General features: G+C 37.9%; 1 protein-coding gene across 1 annotated transcript; it reads right to left on the bottom strand.

Moving 5' to 3' along the window:
• Nucleotides 1–1979: 1979 nt before the first annotated feature.
• On the bottom strand, nucleotides 1980–9344 carry LOC129766603 (pupal cuticle protein 36-like). The gene is made up of 3 exons (XM_055767182.1): nucleotides 9233–9344; nucleotides 2298–2435; nucleotides 1980–2230 (listed from the first exon to the last, which is right to left on the bottom strand). Exons 1-3 carry the CDS (start codon nucleotides 9321–9323, stop codon nucleotides 1980–1982), a joined length of 480 nt encoding a protein of 159 aa, XP_055623157.1. The 5' UTR covers nucleotides 9324–9344.
• Between the last annotated feature and the right edge of the window lie 11244 nt (nucleotides 9345–20588).

Consider the following 20588-nt stretch of genomic DNA (forward strand, 5'->3'; position numbering starts at 1 on the left):
AGCAGACGTTCAGTCTGAGAGAAAGAGACATACAAACATTTCAAAACTTTTGGAATGCTTTTATTTGTTCATTTCGCCACAGGAAAGAGTTCATTTCGCACACGAAAAAGCATTTTTTCTAGCGGGATAGATTCATGTCCCATTTTCCGCCATAGAGAGACAAACGCTAGAAGGAGACAAACAGCTGTGTGTGATTTTGTTCTCCTCTTCGTGGGCGTTGTTCGTGCTAAGTGTGTTTTCGTTTGTTTACGATGAAGGTCACGGAACAGAGCTTTCTCCGAGCGTCCGAAATCGTAGATGGCTACACGAAGAACTGTTTGCCAAAAATGATTGCTTTTGTAAAAAGCACCATAAGGATGAAGATATTGTGTTCTGACCGGATACTCTATGCAATACGTCAATTTACGTTGCAAACGCATTGACTTTCCTAAACGCAAAACGTTTATTTCCGAATAAAGCTTTCGTCAGTAAAAATTTCATATACTGCTTCCCTGACCCAACGGTCGCACCATAAACCATAGATTTGTCTTGACTGCACCTAGTTTGGAAATGACAACAAAATTGACGGCACAATGTTGACTCGTGGATCAAGTTATCTAGCCCGGGAGGTGGGTTGGCCGCCCATAACACAATCCCCCTAAACTGAACCGACCCTCTCTTGGATCTCGGGAATGGCGCAACCTATCGAACTTTTAGAAGTGTTAAATGAAAAATGTTCAAACACTGACAATTTGGTTGATTGATGACCATTGTCTTGCTCCCTTACTACATGGGCTGAAAAGTCCCGGGATTATTCAACAGCCACTAAAAACTGAACAAGATTCATTTCGAGAGGTTTATCTGTTACTAGCTTATGTGTGAAGTTTCATGACATTTCGTTTATTTGTTCACAAACTACGGTTTTTTTAGTGACCCTACATGAGCGTTCTTAAAGAAAATGTAAAAAGAGGAATATCATATTTTGATAAAACATTGATTTTTGATGAGAAAAACACCTGGAGAATTAATACAGTTGTAGACGAAATGTTATTCCACTTCTGCTCCTTCAAGAATAACAGTTTATCAGTAGTTTAGTACGCTGTACCGCACAAGCACCGCTACGAATCCAGAAATCGTAAAACAAGTGCATCGATTCGTTTTGTACGATCGTAAAGTGAAGTTACGCGAGTTAGCTGAGGCCCTATGCATTTCAGAAGAACGAGTGGGATACATTTTGCACTACATTTTGGACATGAAAAAGCTATCCGCGCGATGGGTGCCGCGTTTGCTGATCATCGACAAAAGAACAAAGAAACAGTTAAAACGTTATATCAAGTGTATTGTCCTCGAAGGAAACAATGTTAATGAATAAATACAGCTTTGCCCAAAAAACGATTGTTTTCATTGAAAATCCTGGGATTTTTCAGCCCATGCAGTATTTTTTTGCGTTTTGGCGATATTTTGCGTTCTCAATGCTCAAAAAAAAGGAGAAAAAAATAGAAACAGATTGTTTTACCTGTTCGGAAACGGAGTCAAATGTTATGCTTATTTGCTACCGCCATTTCGTTCTAACCCGATTTTCGTCTCTAGCACTTTCTTTGTCTAACTCCATGTCCGGTCTTCTCAATGAACCGCAAGCCAACATCTTCGTTTTTAAAATAGCATCGGAGTACAATATTCGATTTCGGCTGTGAAAGGCCTTTCGTCCAATACCCAAATAAAAAAAATAAACGAATTATTTCACTGTAACAGAATTTTTGTGTCCGGAATTTCTCGTGTTCAACCCATAGAAAGTTCTCCATAATTATGTCTTTCAATATATTATTCATAAGCATATGTTTTTGATTTTCATGGCAACAGTTTATTACGAAAATAAATTATTTTTGTTCATGATTATTTGCTTAGAACATATCAACTGTCGTATTCATCCAAAGAATCTGGAAACATTAGAAAATGATATATCCATGAAAATTATTCACTAGGTAAAAAACAAATTTTTCTTACGGTAACAAACTGCCTCCGCCCCCGAATGAATTTGCTGACGCTTGTGCATTCGAGGCAGCCCCACCGCCGAATCCACCACCAAATGAACCGGACTCAGCTGACGCACTAGCCGATGAACCCGCTCCTCCGAAGCCCGGACCACCTACAGAATTCGAACTGGCTCCCGCTGTGCTGAACGAACCACTGATGCCTCCGGGTCCAATGTTGAAGGAAGCTGTCTGAGCTTGGGCGTTGCTAGCTCCTCCCGCTACGAAGATGTTAGTTAACTTTGGGTATATATGACAATTTATAATCATCGAATAGTTCAATTTTACCTGGTCCACCATATCCGAATCCTGGACCACCATAACCCAATCCAGGTCCACCGTATCCATATCCTGGTCCGCCATAACCAAATCCTGGTCCAATTGGGCCTACAGGTACTGGGACTGGTACTGCTACCGGTAGGAAGCCTAAGAACACGTACACCATTACGTTTTGATCAGCTTTATCGCTTGTGAATTAAATTAGATTACTGGACATTTCCTAGTACTATTCAAATTCCAATGTTTCGAGTTTGTTCTCCAATGTTTCTATTTGTTTTATTTTTTATGTCTCGAATTCTGCTTCTGCGAATTGTGAAAAACTTTGCATAAAATGGTTTTGATTCGTTCATATCAAGAAACTTTGTTTCATTGCCGTCAGTGGTATTTTCGGATACGCTGTATCCTTGTAGAAATTTCGAGTTCGCTGATCGTAAACGTATAACCTCGAATATAAATCTGGTTCAGTCCCCTGCGATCAATGTTCACATTTTACGGTAGTATTTTGAATGTTGAGTATGTCATAAAATTGATAATAAAAATAATAGAATACGACAAGCGGAAGCGAAACTAATTTTTTATACCTTTGGCGATGAAAGAAGGATAGAACTTTAACTTCACCGACTGGCTGAAAATAGATTCATTTCGATTTTAAGTTTTCAAATTCCGGATCTCTTTTCAAAATTATGGCACTACTGAATTTAAACGAACTTTTTTATCCTGTAGAGTAATGCGGGGCATGGGGTAAAAGTGCGCATTGGTCTTTTTAAAACAAACAAGCATAAAAATTCGGTAACAGTGTATTTGTTTGACACATTATTACACCAGCAGCTCACACATATAAACAAGATACATTTCATGAAAGTGGCAAAAAGTTATGAAGTAAGGAAAGTTTTGCGTTGTTTTGATCTATTTTTTTCAATTTTGGGGATGACGATTTAGTTACCTCAAATAACCAGAAAGTTCGAAACCACATTGTCAAGGAAACCTTCATTCTATAGTAGATAGTAGTGCGTATTCGTTTTTGTGAAAACGTTCAAGAGCTTTTTTTTAGAAATTCGATTAGTTGAAAAATTGCTTATGGGGCAAAAGTACGCAGTGGCTGTTCGCACCAGCGTTTTGGTTTAAAAAAAAATATATAATGTTTCCAACCAAATTTTTAACGGAACTCACAAGAAGAAAACCAGTTTGATGAAACGTACTCCAGAAAGGACCGACAGAGGCTTCGGGAGAGAGTCTCGAAGTGTCGGATTGCGACAGAACTCGGTATTTCTGAATCAGCTCTTAGGAAGAGACTCATATCAAAAAGTGATTTGAATCTTCTTTTATTGACATTTCTACTTCTGCTGGGATGTACCAGCGAGTACCTAGGGCGGTTCAGACTAGTATTCACGAGTGAGCAGTCTGAGGATCTGCCGAACCGTTGCAGAGCACTGGACAAAGCTTTTTATGGTACGACTCTCAAAGATTTTCGGCGCCTGGAGTTTGGTTTTGCGGAGGCCAACAACCTCCAGCACGAATTCAACCAAGTTGCAAGTTGGGCTTCTAGCCTCATGAGGAAACATCGCCTGTATCTTCGAACCCCACAATAACGCAACAAAGCAACAGCGCTCCAGGGCAAAGCGTCGGAATCCTCAGAACCGGATTCCAAGATGAGGAAGAAAAAAAAACAATTGCATGATAATAATTGAAAATGAATTTCAAATGAAAAATATTTTTATTTTCACCATGCATTCAATTCTATAACGGTTATGTTTCGTTTATGTTTATGTTTTCACAATGAACTTCAAATAAATAATTTTTTTTACGTGGAACTACGTCTAACCGGAGTATATGGGGGTGAAATGAAAACCTAAACATAGAACATGCAGGAGAAAATGAAAGATTCCGAAAGCTTATAACTCGAACACATCTTAATAAATCGGAAAGATGATTACATCAATTGATACGAAATATTTCCACGCGTCTATCAGAATTAATAAAATGTTACTTTTCATGAGATAAACAGTTGAATAACTGTAAAATGTCAAGCGTTATCTCAACGCCCTAACTGCCAAGTTTTGATAGGCCCGATTTACGGTTTCCCCAACGCAGACTTCGAAATCATTGTACCTGTGGGAATCCGCTTTGCAAATATACATGCAAGTAGGGGGGTTTTTGTTTCCACCGAGCTGTGTTTCCCTAACACGGACTTCAAAATCAAATCCACTTTGGAAATATATGCAAGCTTCGAGTACTTTTATACGCGCTTGTCCTAGTGCAGACCGAAATATGCTTCCCTAACACGTACTTCCAAGCTGAGAAGCCTGGGAAAATCGTCATTTCAGATACTAGAGGTGAATGAACTTTCGCGGTTCGAGAACGTAAACATGTAGGATGCAATAATTTCAGAGGGGAATGTAAAGAACAATGATCTTTTGATAATTCTTCGGTTCATATATTTTGGTAGTCCTAGACATCATATCAAACGTAAAAGGACGGTCATCAAATTTACATGCAACGAAGAACATAATCTATTACACTGCATCAATCGATCTTACATGGCAACTGTTCAAACTTTTTACTTACAAAGCAAATATGTTGAATTCAATTGAATTCGAAAATTCGTTTCAATCCCCTGGTTTATAAATGGTTAAAATTTCATGAAAACCTTAAGCGTTTCCGTTTCATTTCTCCATACATTTCTTCTGTCCATTTGTGTGCTTTCCCGAACAGAGCTGTCAATAACGAGCAATGAAGGGGAAATCGTAGGATTTTAAGTCTCCGTGAATAAAGGAAAAGAAGAAGAATGAAGGGGAATACTTGCTTAGAGTATAAACTGTGGATCTCGCTGAGGCAAACTTTTAAAATCATTCTTTGTGTGGACACCGACTGGACAACATCGTTGCTGGACGAGCTGGACGACGAGGGATCGAGTGCATTTCTCAAGGTAATGAGGGTGGAGGTGTAGTGCAGGAGGAGAGTAAAGTTTTGCATGGGCCTTCCTCAAGGCTAGAGACGAATGAACCGAAATAGTTTAAAGTCTCTATAATACAAAACCTGACATGACCTGGCAAACTTTCAGTCTCGTTCTGTATTCAAACCATTGCTGATTAATGGTCAGCTGCATCCCAATAGGAAGTATCCCGTGTCGGGCACACGTAGAGAGCATTGGAGACAGCAACATCACAATTACGAAAACCCTTTTAATACTAACCTCGAGCCAACCGCGAGTAATCGGTTACATATTACTAACATAGTTATAAGGCAAACATTGGCGAAATATTGAACTCCCGGCCCCGTCAGGTTGACGCCATATGAGCCTTAATAAAAATGTATATTTTGAATAAAAAAAATAAAAAAAAAATCAATGTCTTCGTTTCGGATTGAACTGTGGACGCGACCAAATTATTTACTCGCTGATTGCAATTTCTGGTATTGCAATCATTGCATCAAACTGACGCCATTGCATTAAGGTTCTGAGCTACATAATTGTGTGAGGAATCATCAAGCTAGGCTATCGTCGGCTCACCAAGAAAATAAATGTTCTGGAATTTTGTCTGTGAGTTGGTTTCACGTGCCTACTGGCACTGCATTGCAAAACCGTAAAACATTCTCAACCAATGATGACAGCTACGCTGATCGAAACCACCAATATTAACAGAAAGGGCTTCTGTTGAGAAGGGTGCAAAACGGAGATAAGTTGCTTCAAGCCATCGATATATAGATATTTGTGTGCATTCGTGCGTGCTTCATAACCCGTATGTAAAAATAGTGCATATTTTCTACGCTGAAATCCCATTTGTATCTGCTCCCGTGAGCATTGGCCTTGTCGCGATGCAACAATCGCGTTATTTTTGATTGACGATTTTTGGTGGTGCAAATTATGCAGCCGTAATGATAAATATAAACAAGGAGGGGAAATAGCGGTCCTAGAGGCGAATGAACTGCAAAGTTTAAAGCCTCTCTAAAACAAAGAATTGAATTGAATTGAGATAGCGGATATGAAATATTTGCGCCTAGGGTATTAGTAATTAAACCCTGCTGAGGCAAATATTCAGTCTTTTTCCAAGCAGTTAACATGGTTTGTTTCCTTCATCACAAGGGCTTCGTTGGAGCCTTTGACATTGCATCAATGCATCAAACTGGCGTTATGGAGAAGCAGATGTTAAGGCTGTGCGTCGAAAAATTATTTGGGGAACACTAAGTATCTTGAATGTCGCACTAGAATGTTGTAAGTAATTTGGGTTCGCGTGCCAGTCGCAAAATTGTCTTCAACTAGGATGCAATTGCGCAATAATCATTATGATGCAATGCTACTGTTTTCGAGGTTGTTGATATTAACAAAAAGAGTTTATTTCACTTGTTTAGTCACCAAGAAAGTAAATGTCGTTCTGGAATTTTGTATGTGATTAGCTTTCGCTTGCCAGTCGCAAAACTTCCTCCACTAAGGGTGACAGCTGCGCTTATCTCGAGCACGACAAAGTAATGCAACTTTATCCGAGGTCAGTAATATTAACAGAAGCGTTTCTTTTGAGAATAGCGCGAAATTATGAGAAGTGTTTATATTCCTAGTAGTTTCAAGCCACCAATGTATGGCTCTGTATGCATGCTGTGGCGAACGTTTATTCGGCTCTTGGTTTACGTAGTACGAACGATGCCTAGAAGTGCGATTCCACTGAGACAATACTAAATAACATGTAGCACGATATTTGATACTTGCAAGTATTGTCATTGTTGTTGTTTCCATGCGGTACCAAAGATATATTGATCTAGTTATGAGATGTGGAATAATGGTACTGGTGCAACATGTATATGATCGACTGTAGCCGAATCTATATTAATTGCGAAAAAGGCCACCGGAATAGCGTTCGTGGTAAATTTTCAATGCATTGACATGAAATAAATTGCGACATACGACCAGTTAATGTATTGTTCTGCGATGGCAAGGATGAATCATCAATCAACTATCGTCAACTGACTCTACAATGGAAAAACCATTTCGGGTTTATTCTACTAAGCAGTGTTCCTAAAATTTCACAGCATTATAGAATAATATTCGAAGTTATAAATAAATGACTTATATAAAATAAATAACGTGGTCGTATCTTGGACACAACCTCCTATAGTTTTTTAAAATACAGAAATAATTCAACCTTCAGCAGCATATTTTTAATTTGTCTTATACTGCTTGTTGAATTCATAACAGACTGGTTCACAATTTTATTTTTCTCCTTCAGCATTTGTGTGATTGTCATAAGATGTACACCGTATTGTTAAGTCTTATGTGCTTTGGATAACTCACTGTATTTTAATTTCTTTAAAATGTCGTAATTTTTCGTAGAGCTAACAAATTATAAATTTTTATGCTGACTTGGGGAGCTTGGGAAACGACACGGGTTGTGCATTTCACTTTTTACACAATTTAAGAAAAAGACGCCCAGAATAATCCATATTTTTTGATTCTGAACTCTTGGAAGCGATACGAGGAGCTTTCAAGAAATAGATGGTATACACTACAAATTACGCAGTAAGAAAATTTTCCGTAAGCACCGTGAATACGGCTAAACATTACAATTGGCATGAATGCTTTAAAATATTTTTTTCTTTTTATGAGAATTAAAATTTCACGAAAAAATGAACTTTCCACATTATTTGTTATGTTTTGAAAAACGTCATATAAGCAAAACATTTTCAGTGAAAAATTCGATAGTGATATAAACGAAACGTGATATAATCGAGACGTCACTCTATATGTTTTAATATCAATACAGTGGAAATTTTCTAATAATCAAGACGCCTCCATTTAATCCTAATAACCAAGACGCCTCCATTTTTACAAGAGAAATGAAAAACATCAGATAAGCGTACGGTCATCAAATACTTGTATTTGAAAGGTCTTGAGGAACTGGATTTCACAATGGAAGACTCTTTTCAATTCGTTTTAAATGGTTAAACAGTGGATTTCTGAATTCAAAAAAAAGGTGCACGAACACTTCTGAACTCCGCTCAAGACACTCAAGATCCAAATTTTAGGAATAAAAATAATCAAATAGTAAGAGAGGACCGTAGATTAATTATGATGAATGGACCATTATGGTTAAGAAATTAATTTGATGGAGATTATGTCAGACACTTATTTTGGAAAATTGTCAACATTTCCTATAAATCTGCTTACGCTCGCAAGGGTAGGACTTATTTCAACGAAAACATTCGAACATTTGCTTTTAACTGGATTGGCAGGTTCTGTTGCTTAGAAACGACATTCTGATTTTTCCAACACATATATGTTGGTGTCACGATTCGAATTTATTTCCAAAATGATATTCTTGATAAAAATGGGTAGAATGTTCAACTGTAGCTGGTATGATAATTATATTTCCAATATTTGTGAAACTGTTGAATTTTAAAATTTGTAAAACACTCACCTTTTCGCAGTGCTGTATTACATCCATATCAAACAGTACGAAATCGCAATATATCGAAATATCGAAAACAAGACAGAATGTTATTTTCACTGAATGTAACTAAATTCTTCAACATTTCATACCTCTTCGATAAGCTGTCACACCAAATTAAACATTTTAAATAAGACGTAGCATGAAAATAAAATGTTCATAGATTAATACCGTGAAATAATGATCACACTTCGCTACTTTGTATACCTCCTGGCCGCACACCTATTGGAGGGTAAAAAAATTGAGGAAGGGCCGACGCAATCGCCACTAGCCCAAACAAAACCGTCACAACCCTCATGTTACCGAATAAACGCTGAACGCTACAACTCGCACGTGTTTCTAGGGAACGCCAACCGACCACTGCTGAGATACACCCTTCAAAACGACTTCACGGCGAACTGTTCACTATTTCAAAATGCTAATGAAAATATGGCTTTTATTCTCCCCACCATCCGAAAAAATTCAAATGCATGTTTTTCACTCTCAAAAATGCTCCAAAGATATGCTTACGTTTCTCCAAGACAGATGATTCTGTGGCCGTGATTGAGAGGAAATGATTCAACAGTTGGTTATGTTGTATGGGTTCAACGTTCCATCGCATTTTTTCGATGGATGCATACGATATATTTCACACGTTGATCAAACAAGTTCCATTCTCGGCACAACACGGTATGGGACCTTGAATACTACTAATCACTTCGGTAGTGGCATATGGATATGTAGATGAACGAGTTGTTTCCGCATGTTCAAAAAAGATAAAATAGAACTGGGGAAAACCCTTTCATTCTAAGAGATAGATCGGAATGCACGTTTCCATCTTAAAAATGAAAACGATCTACAACTCATATAAAAATATCTATTAGCAAATAACAAACAAAGCTCATACATTGTTGAAATCACTGCATTCGAAATTTCCTCAAATTGATTTAAAAAGCTTTCACGAATTGTTATTGTGGTTCTACTCGAATAACGATTCCACCCCGCGGCTCCTCAAGTATATCGTGAAAAATTTACTGTTTCTGTAGGGTTTTTTTTCTCTATTATAGTGACTTTCAACACTTTTCGGCTGGTTCGTCACTTTTTACTTCCATTTTTGGAAGAATGTCGGGAGTGAGAATTGAACTCGTGATCTCTGCGTGAGAGGTATAGATGTTAACACTACGCCAGATCGCCTCCAATTTCTGTAGGGTTAAAAACCTAGAAAATTTAACGATAACGAATACAATACAAATTAAAAAAATAGATGAATTTTTTTCAGGATAAATTGCGAGTCATATCTGTGACTGATATGAAAGAAGGAAATGCAAGATTTATAATATAAGCGGGGCCTTTGGATTCGATTTCCGGAGGATTTTTCGTCAAAAGAAATTACTTCAGACTTGCACTGTGGCCACGCATATCCTAGAGCTTGCCACTCAGAACTCAGAATACATTCAAAGCGTGTTATTCGGCATTGAAATTACTTAGAACTTAGCTAAGTTCTAATGAAGACAGACGCAAGTAGTTCCGGCGAAGTTCCTCTAAAACGTTAGTGGCAATGAAGAAGTACAGTCTATCGCAAAATTGAGTGGACAAATGCTACTTGACGATACTTTCCATTTATTTGGTATAACATATTTTGAATACATTCGTTTGATGCATATTAATTACTCTCACATTCATCCAGTTGTACGTGCAATAAAATTCCGCGAAATATTTTCTGCTAATTGTTTATTCCTAAAAATTTAAAACAATCTCTATTCTATGAATCGCAGAATTGAGTGTACACCTTGAATTTCTCCGAACAAATTAACCTTGTAAGTAAGATCTTTGCAAATTACCGTACATTTTTTCGTCAGTGATTGGTGTCAACACTTAACCACTGCTTAGGCAGTGTTGGTTTTTGTTTTTTTTTTATTGATGTTTGAAAAAGTTTTTATCAAAATGGCAAGTTAGAGGAAAGAAAGACGTACAATGTACACGTACAATGATAATAAATATGAATTGTCGTGGAAAGACATTGCAGGAAGTAGTAGATATAGTCGGAAGAACCCACTATACAGCAAAGAGAATCATAAACAAATAATATTCGAAGGAACCATGGAAAATCTCCCGAGTAGAATACACAAGCGTATCCCGTTTTCTGATGATGAACGAGTAATTGTGCAAACATTTCAAAAGAACTCTAAAACAAACATTCCTAAATTGACTACCGAAGTAGGCATCGGCATCATTGGAAGACTTGTCAGCACAGATATTGTCCGGAGAGCAGCATACAGGAACAATCTGAGAGGTCTTGTTGGCCGTGAAAAGTCTTTCATTTCAAAGGCGAATATGAAAAAATGACTACAGTTTGCTAAGGCATATGTAAACTGACTTAAGGAGTTCTGAAACAAGGTCCTTCTTTATACGGATGAGATAAAAACCAATCTCTTTGAACCGGATGAAGGACAGATGGTGTGAAGGAAACCTGGATTGGCGCTTCATATTCAGCATTTGGTTCCCACAGTAAAACACGGCGGCGGCAGTCAGATGATGTATGGTACGATGGCGACTTCTGGAACTGAAACCATGGAGTTTATCGATTCTGCGATGGACTAGATGGCTTCATTGAATATCCTGAAACGTAACCTCCAGTGTCCCGTGCAGAAATTGGCTCTCCCTCGTGATTGCTACTTTCAACAGAATGATGACCCGAAGCAAACTGACCTCATCATGCGGGAATACCTGCTCTATAATGTCCCAATCAACTCAGTACACCTCCGATATCACCGGACTTCAATACTATTGAGTATCTTTGGTGGGAAATCAAGAACCATCTAAAGAATAAAAATTCAGGGAACAAAGCTGAACTCGAAACGACGATTACGGAGATCTGGGAGGCACTTCCGTCTACAGTGACCAGAAATGCTGGACGCCAAAGGGGGACCATACCAAAAACAAGGGGATTGATTTTTGTTATCTGTTTTTTGTTTGTTCTTTGAACATCAAGTCGAAATGTGACAATTTTAATTTTTTTCTTATCACTACATGAGAGTGAAAAGGATCAATTTTACAATGAATATGAGTCGCTTTTAATAATTTACTTTTTTAACCCGAAAAACTCAAAAATAACAAACCAACACGGGGTATATACTAAATATTGCAATTGACTGTAGGGGAACGTGGTTATTAAAATTTAATTTAATAGTAAAACTCTAGAAAGTCAAGGGTGTGACACTTTTCTCTTGACACTACTGAATATTCGGTAGACGCCATTCTTCAAATTCATGACGGTCGAAACATTTACTTCTGGTTAGACACTCTTCTTCTGACAAAAACACTCGTGATGATTGTTTATTACATGAGGATCATGACATGGTACTATCAATAGGGGTTTCAAATTCTGAACTGGCCAACTTATTCGCCCGATCCTACCCTAATCCAGAACATGTAGGGATTGATCGTACAGAAACTATATAAATATATATACACTAGCTGACCCGGCAAACATCGTCCCACCCAAAATTTATTCTTCGTTATCATATCCACGTTTTCTTACTAAACTCTGTTCATGGGTCCAATCGCAGAATTATTCATTGATTGATCTTCTAATCTACCCTTTAAAATTACCTTTTACTATAAAATTCCTAGTACTTCTACTTGGAGTGTCTAACCACCATAGAATCATTTACTGCACCCTTAAACCTCCATACGCCTAATTTGGTTTCATTTGCTTGATTACTTCTCGGGTAATGCAGAAATTTGTGCTTCATTTGTATGGCAGCCCCCACTAACAGAGGGGGAGGGGTATCTACTATCTACCACTGGAGCACCTCTTGACTGTAGTGGCAGCTGACAAAATCCGGCCAAAACTTCACCGCACCTTTGTGAGCCTTAACACGTTGAGCCCCATGTCGGTCCCTAGGGACTGACATTGCGCTTTTCGTTAGAAAAACGTTAATCACTGAACGCCAACCGACCACTGCTGAGATACACCCTTCAAAACGACTTCACGGCGAACTGTTCACTATTTCAAAATGCTAATGAAAATATGGCTTTTATTCTCCCCACCATCCGAAAAAATTCAAATGCATGTTTTTCACTCTCAAAAATGCTCCAAAGATATGCTTACGTTTCTCCAAGACAGATGATTCTGTGGCCGTGATTGAGAGGAAATGATTCAACAGTTGGTTATGTTGTATGGGTTCAACGTTCCATCGCATTTTTTCGATGGATGCATACGATATATTTCACACGTTGATCAAACAAGTTCCATTCTCGGCACAACACGGTATGGGACCTTGAATACTACTAATCACTTCGGTAGTGGCATATGGATATGTAGATGAACGAGTTGTTTCCGCATGTTCAAAAAAGATAAAATAGAACTGGGGAAAACCCTTTCATTCTAAGAGATAGATCGGAATGCACGTTTCCATCTTAAAAATGAAAACGATCTACAACTCATATAAAAATATCTATTAGCAAATAACAAACAAAGCTCATACATTGTTGAAATCACTGCATTCGAAATTTCCTCAAATTGATTTAAAAAGCTTTCACGAATTGTTATTGTGGTTCTACTCGAATAACGATTCCACCCCGCGGCTCCTCAAGTATATCGTGAAAAATTTACTGTTTCTGTAGGGTTTTTTTTTCTCTATTATAGTGACTTTCAACACTTTTCGGCAGGTTCGTCACTTTTTACTTCCATTTTTGGAAGAATGTCGGGAGTGAGAATTGAACTCGTGATCTCTGCGTGAGAGGTATAGATGTTAACACTACGCCAGATCGCCTCCAATTTCTGTAGGGTTAAAAACCTAGAAAATTTAACGATAACGAATACAATACAAATTAAAAAAATAGATGAATTTTTTTCAGGATAAATTGCGAGTCATATCTGTGACTGATATGAAAGAAGGAAATGCAAGATTTATAATATAAGCGGGGCCTTTGGATTCGATTTCCGGAGGATTTTTCGTCAAAAGAAATTACTTCAGACTTGCACTGTGGCCACGCATATCCTAGAGCTTGCCACTCAGAACTCAGAATACATTCAAAGCGTGTTATTCGGCATTGAAATTACTTAGAACTTAGCTAAGTTCTAATGAAGACAGACGCAAGTAGTTCCGGCGAAGTTCCTCTAAAACGTTAGTGGCAATGAAGAAGTACAGTCTATCGCAAAATTGAGTGGACAAATGCTACTTGACGATACTTTCCATTTATTTGGTATAACATATTTTGAATACATTCGTTTGATGCATATTAATTACTCTCACATTCATCCAGTTGTACGTGCAATAAAATTCCGCGAAATATTTTCTGCTAATTGTTTATTCCTAAAAATTTAAAACAATCTCTATTCTATGAATCGCAGAATTGAGTGTACACCTTGAATTTCTCCGAACAAATTAACCTTGTAAGTAAGATCTTTGCAAATTACCGTACATTTTTTCGTCAGTGATTGGTGTCAACACTTAACCACTGCTTAGGCAGTGTTGGTTTTTGTTTTTTTTTTATTGATGTTTGAAAAAGTTTTTATCAAAATGGCAAGTTAGAGGAAAGAAAGACGTACAATGTACACGTACAATGATAATAAATATGAATTGTCGTGGAAAGACATTGCAGGAAGTAGTAGATATAGTCGGAAGAACCCACTATACAGCAAAGAGAATCATAAACAAATAATATTCGAAGGAACCATGGAAAATCTCCCGAGTAGAATACACAAGCGTATCCCGTTTTCTGATGATGAACGAGTAATTGTGCAAACATTTCAAAAGAACTCTAAAACAAACATTCCTAAATTGACTACCGAAGTAGGCATCGGCATCATTGGAAGACTTGTCAGCACAGATATTGTCCGGAGAGCAGCATACAGGAACAATCTGAGAGGTCTTGTTGGCCGTGAAAAGTCTTTCATTTCAAAGGCGAATATGAAAAAATGACTACAGTTTGCTAAGGCATATGTAAACTGACTTAAGGAGTTCTGAAACAAGGTCCTTCTTTATACGGATGAGATAAAAACCAATCTCTTTGAACCGGATGAAGGACAGATGGTGTGAAGGAAACCTGGATTGGCGCTTCATATTCAGCATTTGGTTCCCACAGTAAAACACGGCGGCGGCAGTCAGATGATGTATGGTACGATGGCGACTTCTGGAACTGAAACCATGGAGTTTATCGATTCTGCGATGGACTAGATGGCTTCATTGAATATCCTGAAACGTAACCTCCAGTGTCCCGTGCAGAAATTGGCTCTCCCTCGTGATTGCTACTTTCAACAGAATGATGACCCGAAGCAAACTGACCTCATCATGCGGGAATACCTGCTCTATAATGTCCCAATCAACTCAGTACACCTCCGATATCACCGGACTTCAATACTATTGAGTATCTTTGGTGGGAAATCAAGAACCATCTAAAGAATAAAAATTCAGGGAACAAAGCTGAACTCGAAACGACGATTACGGAGATCTGGGAGGCACTTCCGTCTACAGTGACCAGAAATGCTGGACGCCAAAGGGGGGCCATACCAAAAACAAGGGGATTGATTTTTGTTATCTGTTTTTTGTTTGTTCTTTGAACATCAAGTCGAAATGTGACAATTTTAATTTTTTTCTTATCACTACATGAGAGTGAAAAGGATCAATTTTACAATGAATATGAGTCGCTTTTAATAATTTACTTTTTTAACCCGAAAAACTCAAAAATAACAAACCAACACGGGGTATATACTAAATATTGCAATTGACTGTAGGGGAACGTGGTTATTAAAATTTAATTTAATAGTAAAACTCTAGAAAGTCAAGGGTGTGACACTTTTCTCTTGACACTACTGAATATTCGGTAGACGCCATTCTTCAAATTCATGACGGTCGAAACATTTACTTCTGGTTAGACACTCTTCTTCTGACAAAAACACTCGTGATGATTGTTTATTACATGAGGATCATGACATGGTACTATCAATAGGGGTTTCAAATTCTGAACTGGCCAACTTATTCGCCCGATCCTACCCTAATCCAGAACATGTAGGGATTGATCGTACAGAAACTATATAAATATATATACACTAGCTGACCCGGCAAACATCGTCCCACCCAAAATTTATTCTTCGTTATCATATCCACGTTTTCTTACTAAACTCTGTTCATGGGTCCAATCGCAGAATTATTCATTGATTGATCTTCTAATCTACCCTTTAAAATTACCTTTTACTATAAAATTCCTAGTACTTCTACTTGGAGTGTCTAACCACCATAGAATCATTTACTGCACCCTTAAACCTCCATACGCCTAATTTGGTTTCATTTGCTTGATTACTTCTCGGGTAATGCAGAAATTTGTGCTTCATTTGTATGGCAGCCCCCACTAACAGAGGGGGAGGGGTATCTACTATCTACCACTGGAGCACCTCTTGACTGTAGTGGCAGCTGACAAAATCCGGCCAAAACTTCACCGCACCTTTGTGAGCCTTAACACGTTGAGCCCCATGTCGGTCCCTAGGGACTGACATTGCGCTTTTCGTTAGAAAAACGTTAATCACTGGGATTGACAATTGCAAAATAAGGAAACACAAAAAGAATATGGTTTGTTTTCAGATGTTTTACGATATATGACTACTTTCTGGTCGAATTTCTGACTATTTTCTTTTTCTTCAATGAATATCTTTGGGAGCGGGACCGACGGGGGGTGTTGCAGAGTGAATTCCAATGAATATGGGGGCTGTCCAAAATCCATCTTCACGTACGTTTCATCATCCATTAGCATGCATTCTTCATACTTCGTATAAATGCTGTTGTACATCTTTCGAGCGCGTCTCCAGAGTTTTCTTAATTAAACACTTAATTAAACATTGGTTGATTGCAGACAGGGAAATTGCGATAGCTTTCTCGCATACAGATTCTCCGGATGGTACTTTGGTTAGAATTGTGTTTTTTGGACTCTCGGACTACGACGTCCCGGGTTTGCCTTAATTGTTATCAATACCTTCAACCTCAGTTTCCGATCGTAAGTTCCACTGCGACGCGTACTCTGATCCATCCGAACAACAGTTTTATGTTCACGGAAACATTTCAGCACATCATACACGGTCGATTCAGCCGATTTAGCGATCAGCGATTTTCCGATTTCAGTACCTGACCACGCCGAGTTTTTATGTGAGTGTACAAAATCAAATTTCTTCTCTCTGCGTATACCCTGTACAACTTTTTCAAAACAAAAATTTTCAAATTTTTACCGTCGAAAGATACAGGTTTTTTCGCCTACTTCCTAGCAGCGGTCGTTGCTAGGAAATGAACTGTAATTTTGGATTCTAATTGATCCAAATCGTAGGTACTCTTTTTTTGTCTAGTACAGCGCTCCCGGTGGTCGGTTCTGGAATCTTTGACAGTAGTTTATTTACAAGGTCTTTCTTTTTGAATCCTGTGCAAAAGATGCGAAAATTTGTGTTTTCCTAAATTGCCCCGCGATGAGAAAAGAAGAGAAAAAATTCGGTACCACAGTTATGAAAACTTGAAATGATTGGAAACAAAGATCGAAAAGGAATCGAAAATTGTCAAAACCACCGCAGTGGTTACACGTTACAACGTTTGTCTGTTTCCTGGAAGGTTCAATCAAGGCGTTGAATCGGTACAGTTAATCGGAAATTGCGTCAGAACGTCACAAAGGCCTTCAAAGCAAATCCAGTACACCGTGAATCTTAATAATGATATATCATTTTCATCCATAAAACTGTTACAATAAATCTGTGTGCGCCCATTAATAATGGACATGATTTTTTTTGGTTTTCTGTCGAGTTCCAATAAATTCGATGGCATTTTGCTAGAAAAAAAACAAACAAAAACAAATGCTTAGTAAAGGCTGCCATCACAAGTGACGTTTTCAGTTAGGCCTAAATAAGCTTTAGTAATGCTTATTTAAGGGTGTAACTGAAGCATTAAATCAGCGCTTTATTTCTCCTTTTAAGCATTATATTCACCCTACATTGGTTTATGTAATAAGCATTTAGTGTAATAAGCATTTATTCAGTATTCTATATGTGAATACAGTGCTGATTTAGGACCACTTCTTACTGGTTGCCTGGGTGAAGCTCTCTTCATTTCTGTTCCCTATTTTCCTTCACTAAGGGTGTTCTTCTCAGATAATCATTCAAATCACAATGTCAGTATAACTTGATCAAAATAGCTGATAAATACCCTACAGGATTTACCGAAATAAGGCTTGCCTTAAAAATCGCAAAAGAGCTAATGGACCAAATTGACATCGGTGACTCGCTGCTGAATCGAGACAGAATCGATCCATTTTTGACATAGAACTACGTCTTCCATGTCTATACATCCATATGTGGTATAATAATCATTTCATTGGAAAAGGTAAAATGTCTACGAGTGATATTGATTACTCATTGACCCGAAAAACTGGTATGTGATAAAAGCTCAAAAATTGCTTTGAAAATAGACTATTGAAACCACCAAAATATGTGCATCACTTAAGGCAACATCCTGCAAAAACGTTTGTGATCGAAGCGCAGTTAACCGCCTCAAAAGGATTCCAGGATTGACGGATAGAAAGTTTTTGGTGTGTGTTTGGTGGGATGTAGAGGAGCAATCGCGCCAGTGAGTCGCCAGATGCTTCAGAAGATTGGTTGACAGATTTTTTTGCATATACCTTATAATTTGGACCTGACTCCAAGCGATTGAGACCTGTTCCCATCATGGAGATTTTTTTTCTGTTTATTTTTTTATTGGTCTCATTTAGCAATTCAGCTGTAACAGACCCGAATTATCGTGTACATTTCTCATGTTGTATATTATATTACACAGTAGCCATTTTAGGCGTAAGACAATGTCCTAGAAAAAAGGTAATGAAGATGGTAGAGTTTCGAGCGACATAGTATGCGCATTCTTCGTATTTCTTTTTTTTTTAAGTTAAGGTGGAAACAGAATGCCGCGTTGTGCGTTGCTTCTCATCAGCTGTCATTGCTTGCGTTTTGTACTAAAACATTCGCCCGACGCAGTCTGTTGATTTGCAGTCACAATCTAGCATTCGCGTCACCACTTGTCATGTAAACAAAACAAAATAAAAGTCGTATGAGAATCTTGTTGTGTCCACGGATCAGTTGAATATTTTTAAAAACAACAAATTGACATATCCGACATATTGAGCTTCGTTTACTAGTTTAAGGGAGCGTGAAAGAATAGCTGATTTGCAGTCGGAATGAACATGTTTTCAAAATTAAATTATGAATGAAATTAGCTTTTCCATATAAAACTGGTATTCTATTTAAATGAAAAACATTTTTGTTTGCAGGTGCTGAAAAAGTCTCATACGAAAATTCTTTATGAAGACAACTCAATATTATGATGAAAAAAATCAGCAACAATGTTGGAATTGTTTAGCCATATGGTTGAATGAAAGTCAGAAACACGTGTTTCATGTAATCAAATAACATGATGTGAAAATTTTCATTCAAATTTTAGAATTTAAAAACCGGCTTCGTGTCTTCTAATCTGATAGAGATTAAACTAACGAGTTCGGGACCCAAATTATGGCCCTAATTTGAAGTTGCCTCCAGACGTCGACACCATGCCACTGTCATCGCGAATTCGGCGCAAGCAGTTTAGAACAAATGTTAGCGTTTAGTACAACGATGCTAATGACGCAACCAGCCGTATGGCACCCGCCATGTTTTTGGTGCCAACATCTAAAACGTCAGAAGTATTTGTTTTCTTCAAAACGGCGATCCGCGTTGACGGCAGTGAGCTTCGTTTGCTAGTTTAGGGGAGCGTCAAAGAATAGCTGATTTTTAGTCGGAGTGAACGTTTTCAAAATTAAAATTATGAATGTAAATTAGATTTTCCATATCAAATTAGTATTCTGTTTAAATTGAAAACATTTTTGTTTGCAGGTGGGCAAAAAGTCTCATACGAAAATTGTTTATGAAGAAAACTTTATATTATAAAGAAAAAACAGGAAGTGGGTTATATCTATGGTATAACCGCAAGGGTGACGTAGGACTATCGTTGATTTAGAGATCATTTGTATGAAGTTGAATCTGAATTCATTCTGAATGAATGAATATTTGGAGAACTTCGAAAACGAGAGCGTTACGTTGGAGGCACAAGGTTTTATGCATCCAATATTGGATACGGAAATATCCTACTGATGGGGAAGAATAATCTTCAGAAGCTATCCTGTTGATTGCGATTGATTGAAAAATCACAAAACCTAATGTATTTGGTCACAGTGTTACATGGATAGAAAACATTAAAATAAACTCTTTCACATGAATATATTTTGAAAATTCCCAAAGGAACTGGCAGATTATTTTCCAGCAATGATTAGATCTTTCCGGAACTTTCTCGATGCTGAATGGCATCCTAACGGAAAGAGTTCTGCGCGTGTATGTGTCGATCCTTCGCCATCCACCTCCTCCAGCACGTTAGGCAACGATGTTGTCTTGTCGATGTCCTCACGAAAAATGAATGTGTCTCACCACCAGAATATCGCTTAAGTATGCTTTTTGTGTGTGATTGAATCGAGAGAAGGTGTGGTTTACGATGGCAATTTGGAAGGCAAACTAGAGGGGAATAAACTCTCTGAGCTCGGAACTGTCGGCGACTGAGCAATAATCGATTGCGGGCGCATACAATATTGGATACGGAAATATCCTACTGATGGGGAAGAATAATCTTCTGAAGCTATCCTGTTAATTGCGATTGATTGAAAAACCACAAAACCAAATGTATTTGGTCACAGTGTTACATGGATAGAAAACATTCAATTAAACTCTTTCACATGAATATATTTTGAAAATTCCCAAAGGAACTGGCAGATTATTTTCAGTAACGATTAGATATTTCCACATTTTCCTCGATGCTGGAAGCCCACCAGTGGTTAA

The sequence above is a fragment of the Toxorhynchites rutilus genome, chromosome 2, assembly GCF_029784135.1.
Source record: "Toxorhynchites rutilus septentrionalis strain SRP chromosome 2, ASM2978413v1, whole genome shotgun sequence".
NCBI classification, from domain to species: domain Eukaryota; kingdom Metazoa; phylum Arthropoda; class Insecta; order Diptera; family Culicidae; genus Toxorhynchites; species Toxorhynchites rutilus.

Coding starts and splice junctions, on each gene's coding strand:
- LOC129766603 (XM_055767182.1), bottom strand. CDS start 9,323: ATGCGATGGAACGTTGAACCCATACAACATAACCAACTGTTGAATCAT. Junction 2,436..9,232: donor ATCATCTGTCTTGGAGAAAC/GTAAGCATATCT, acceptor ACGTGTTCTTAG/GCTTCCTACCGGTAGCAGTA. Junction 2,231..2,297: donor ATTCGGATATGGTGGACCAG/GTAAAATTGAAC, acceptor ACATCTTCGTAG/CGGGAGGAGCTAGCAACGCC.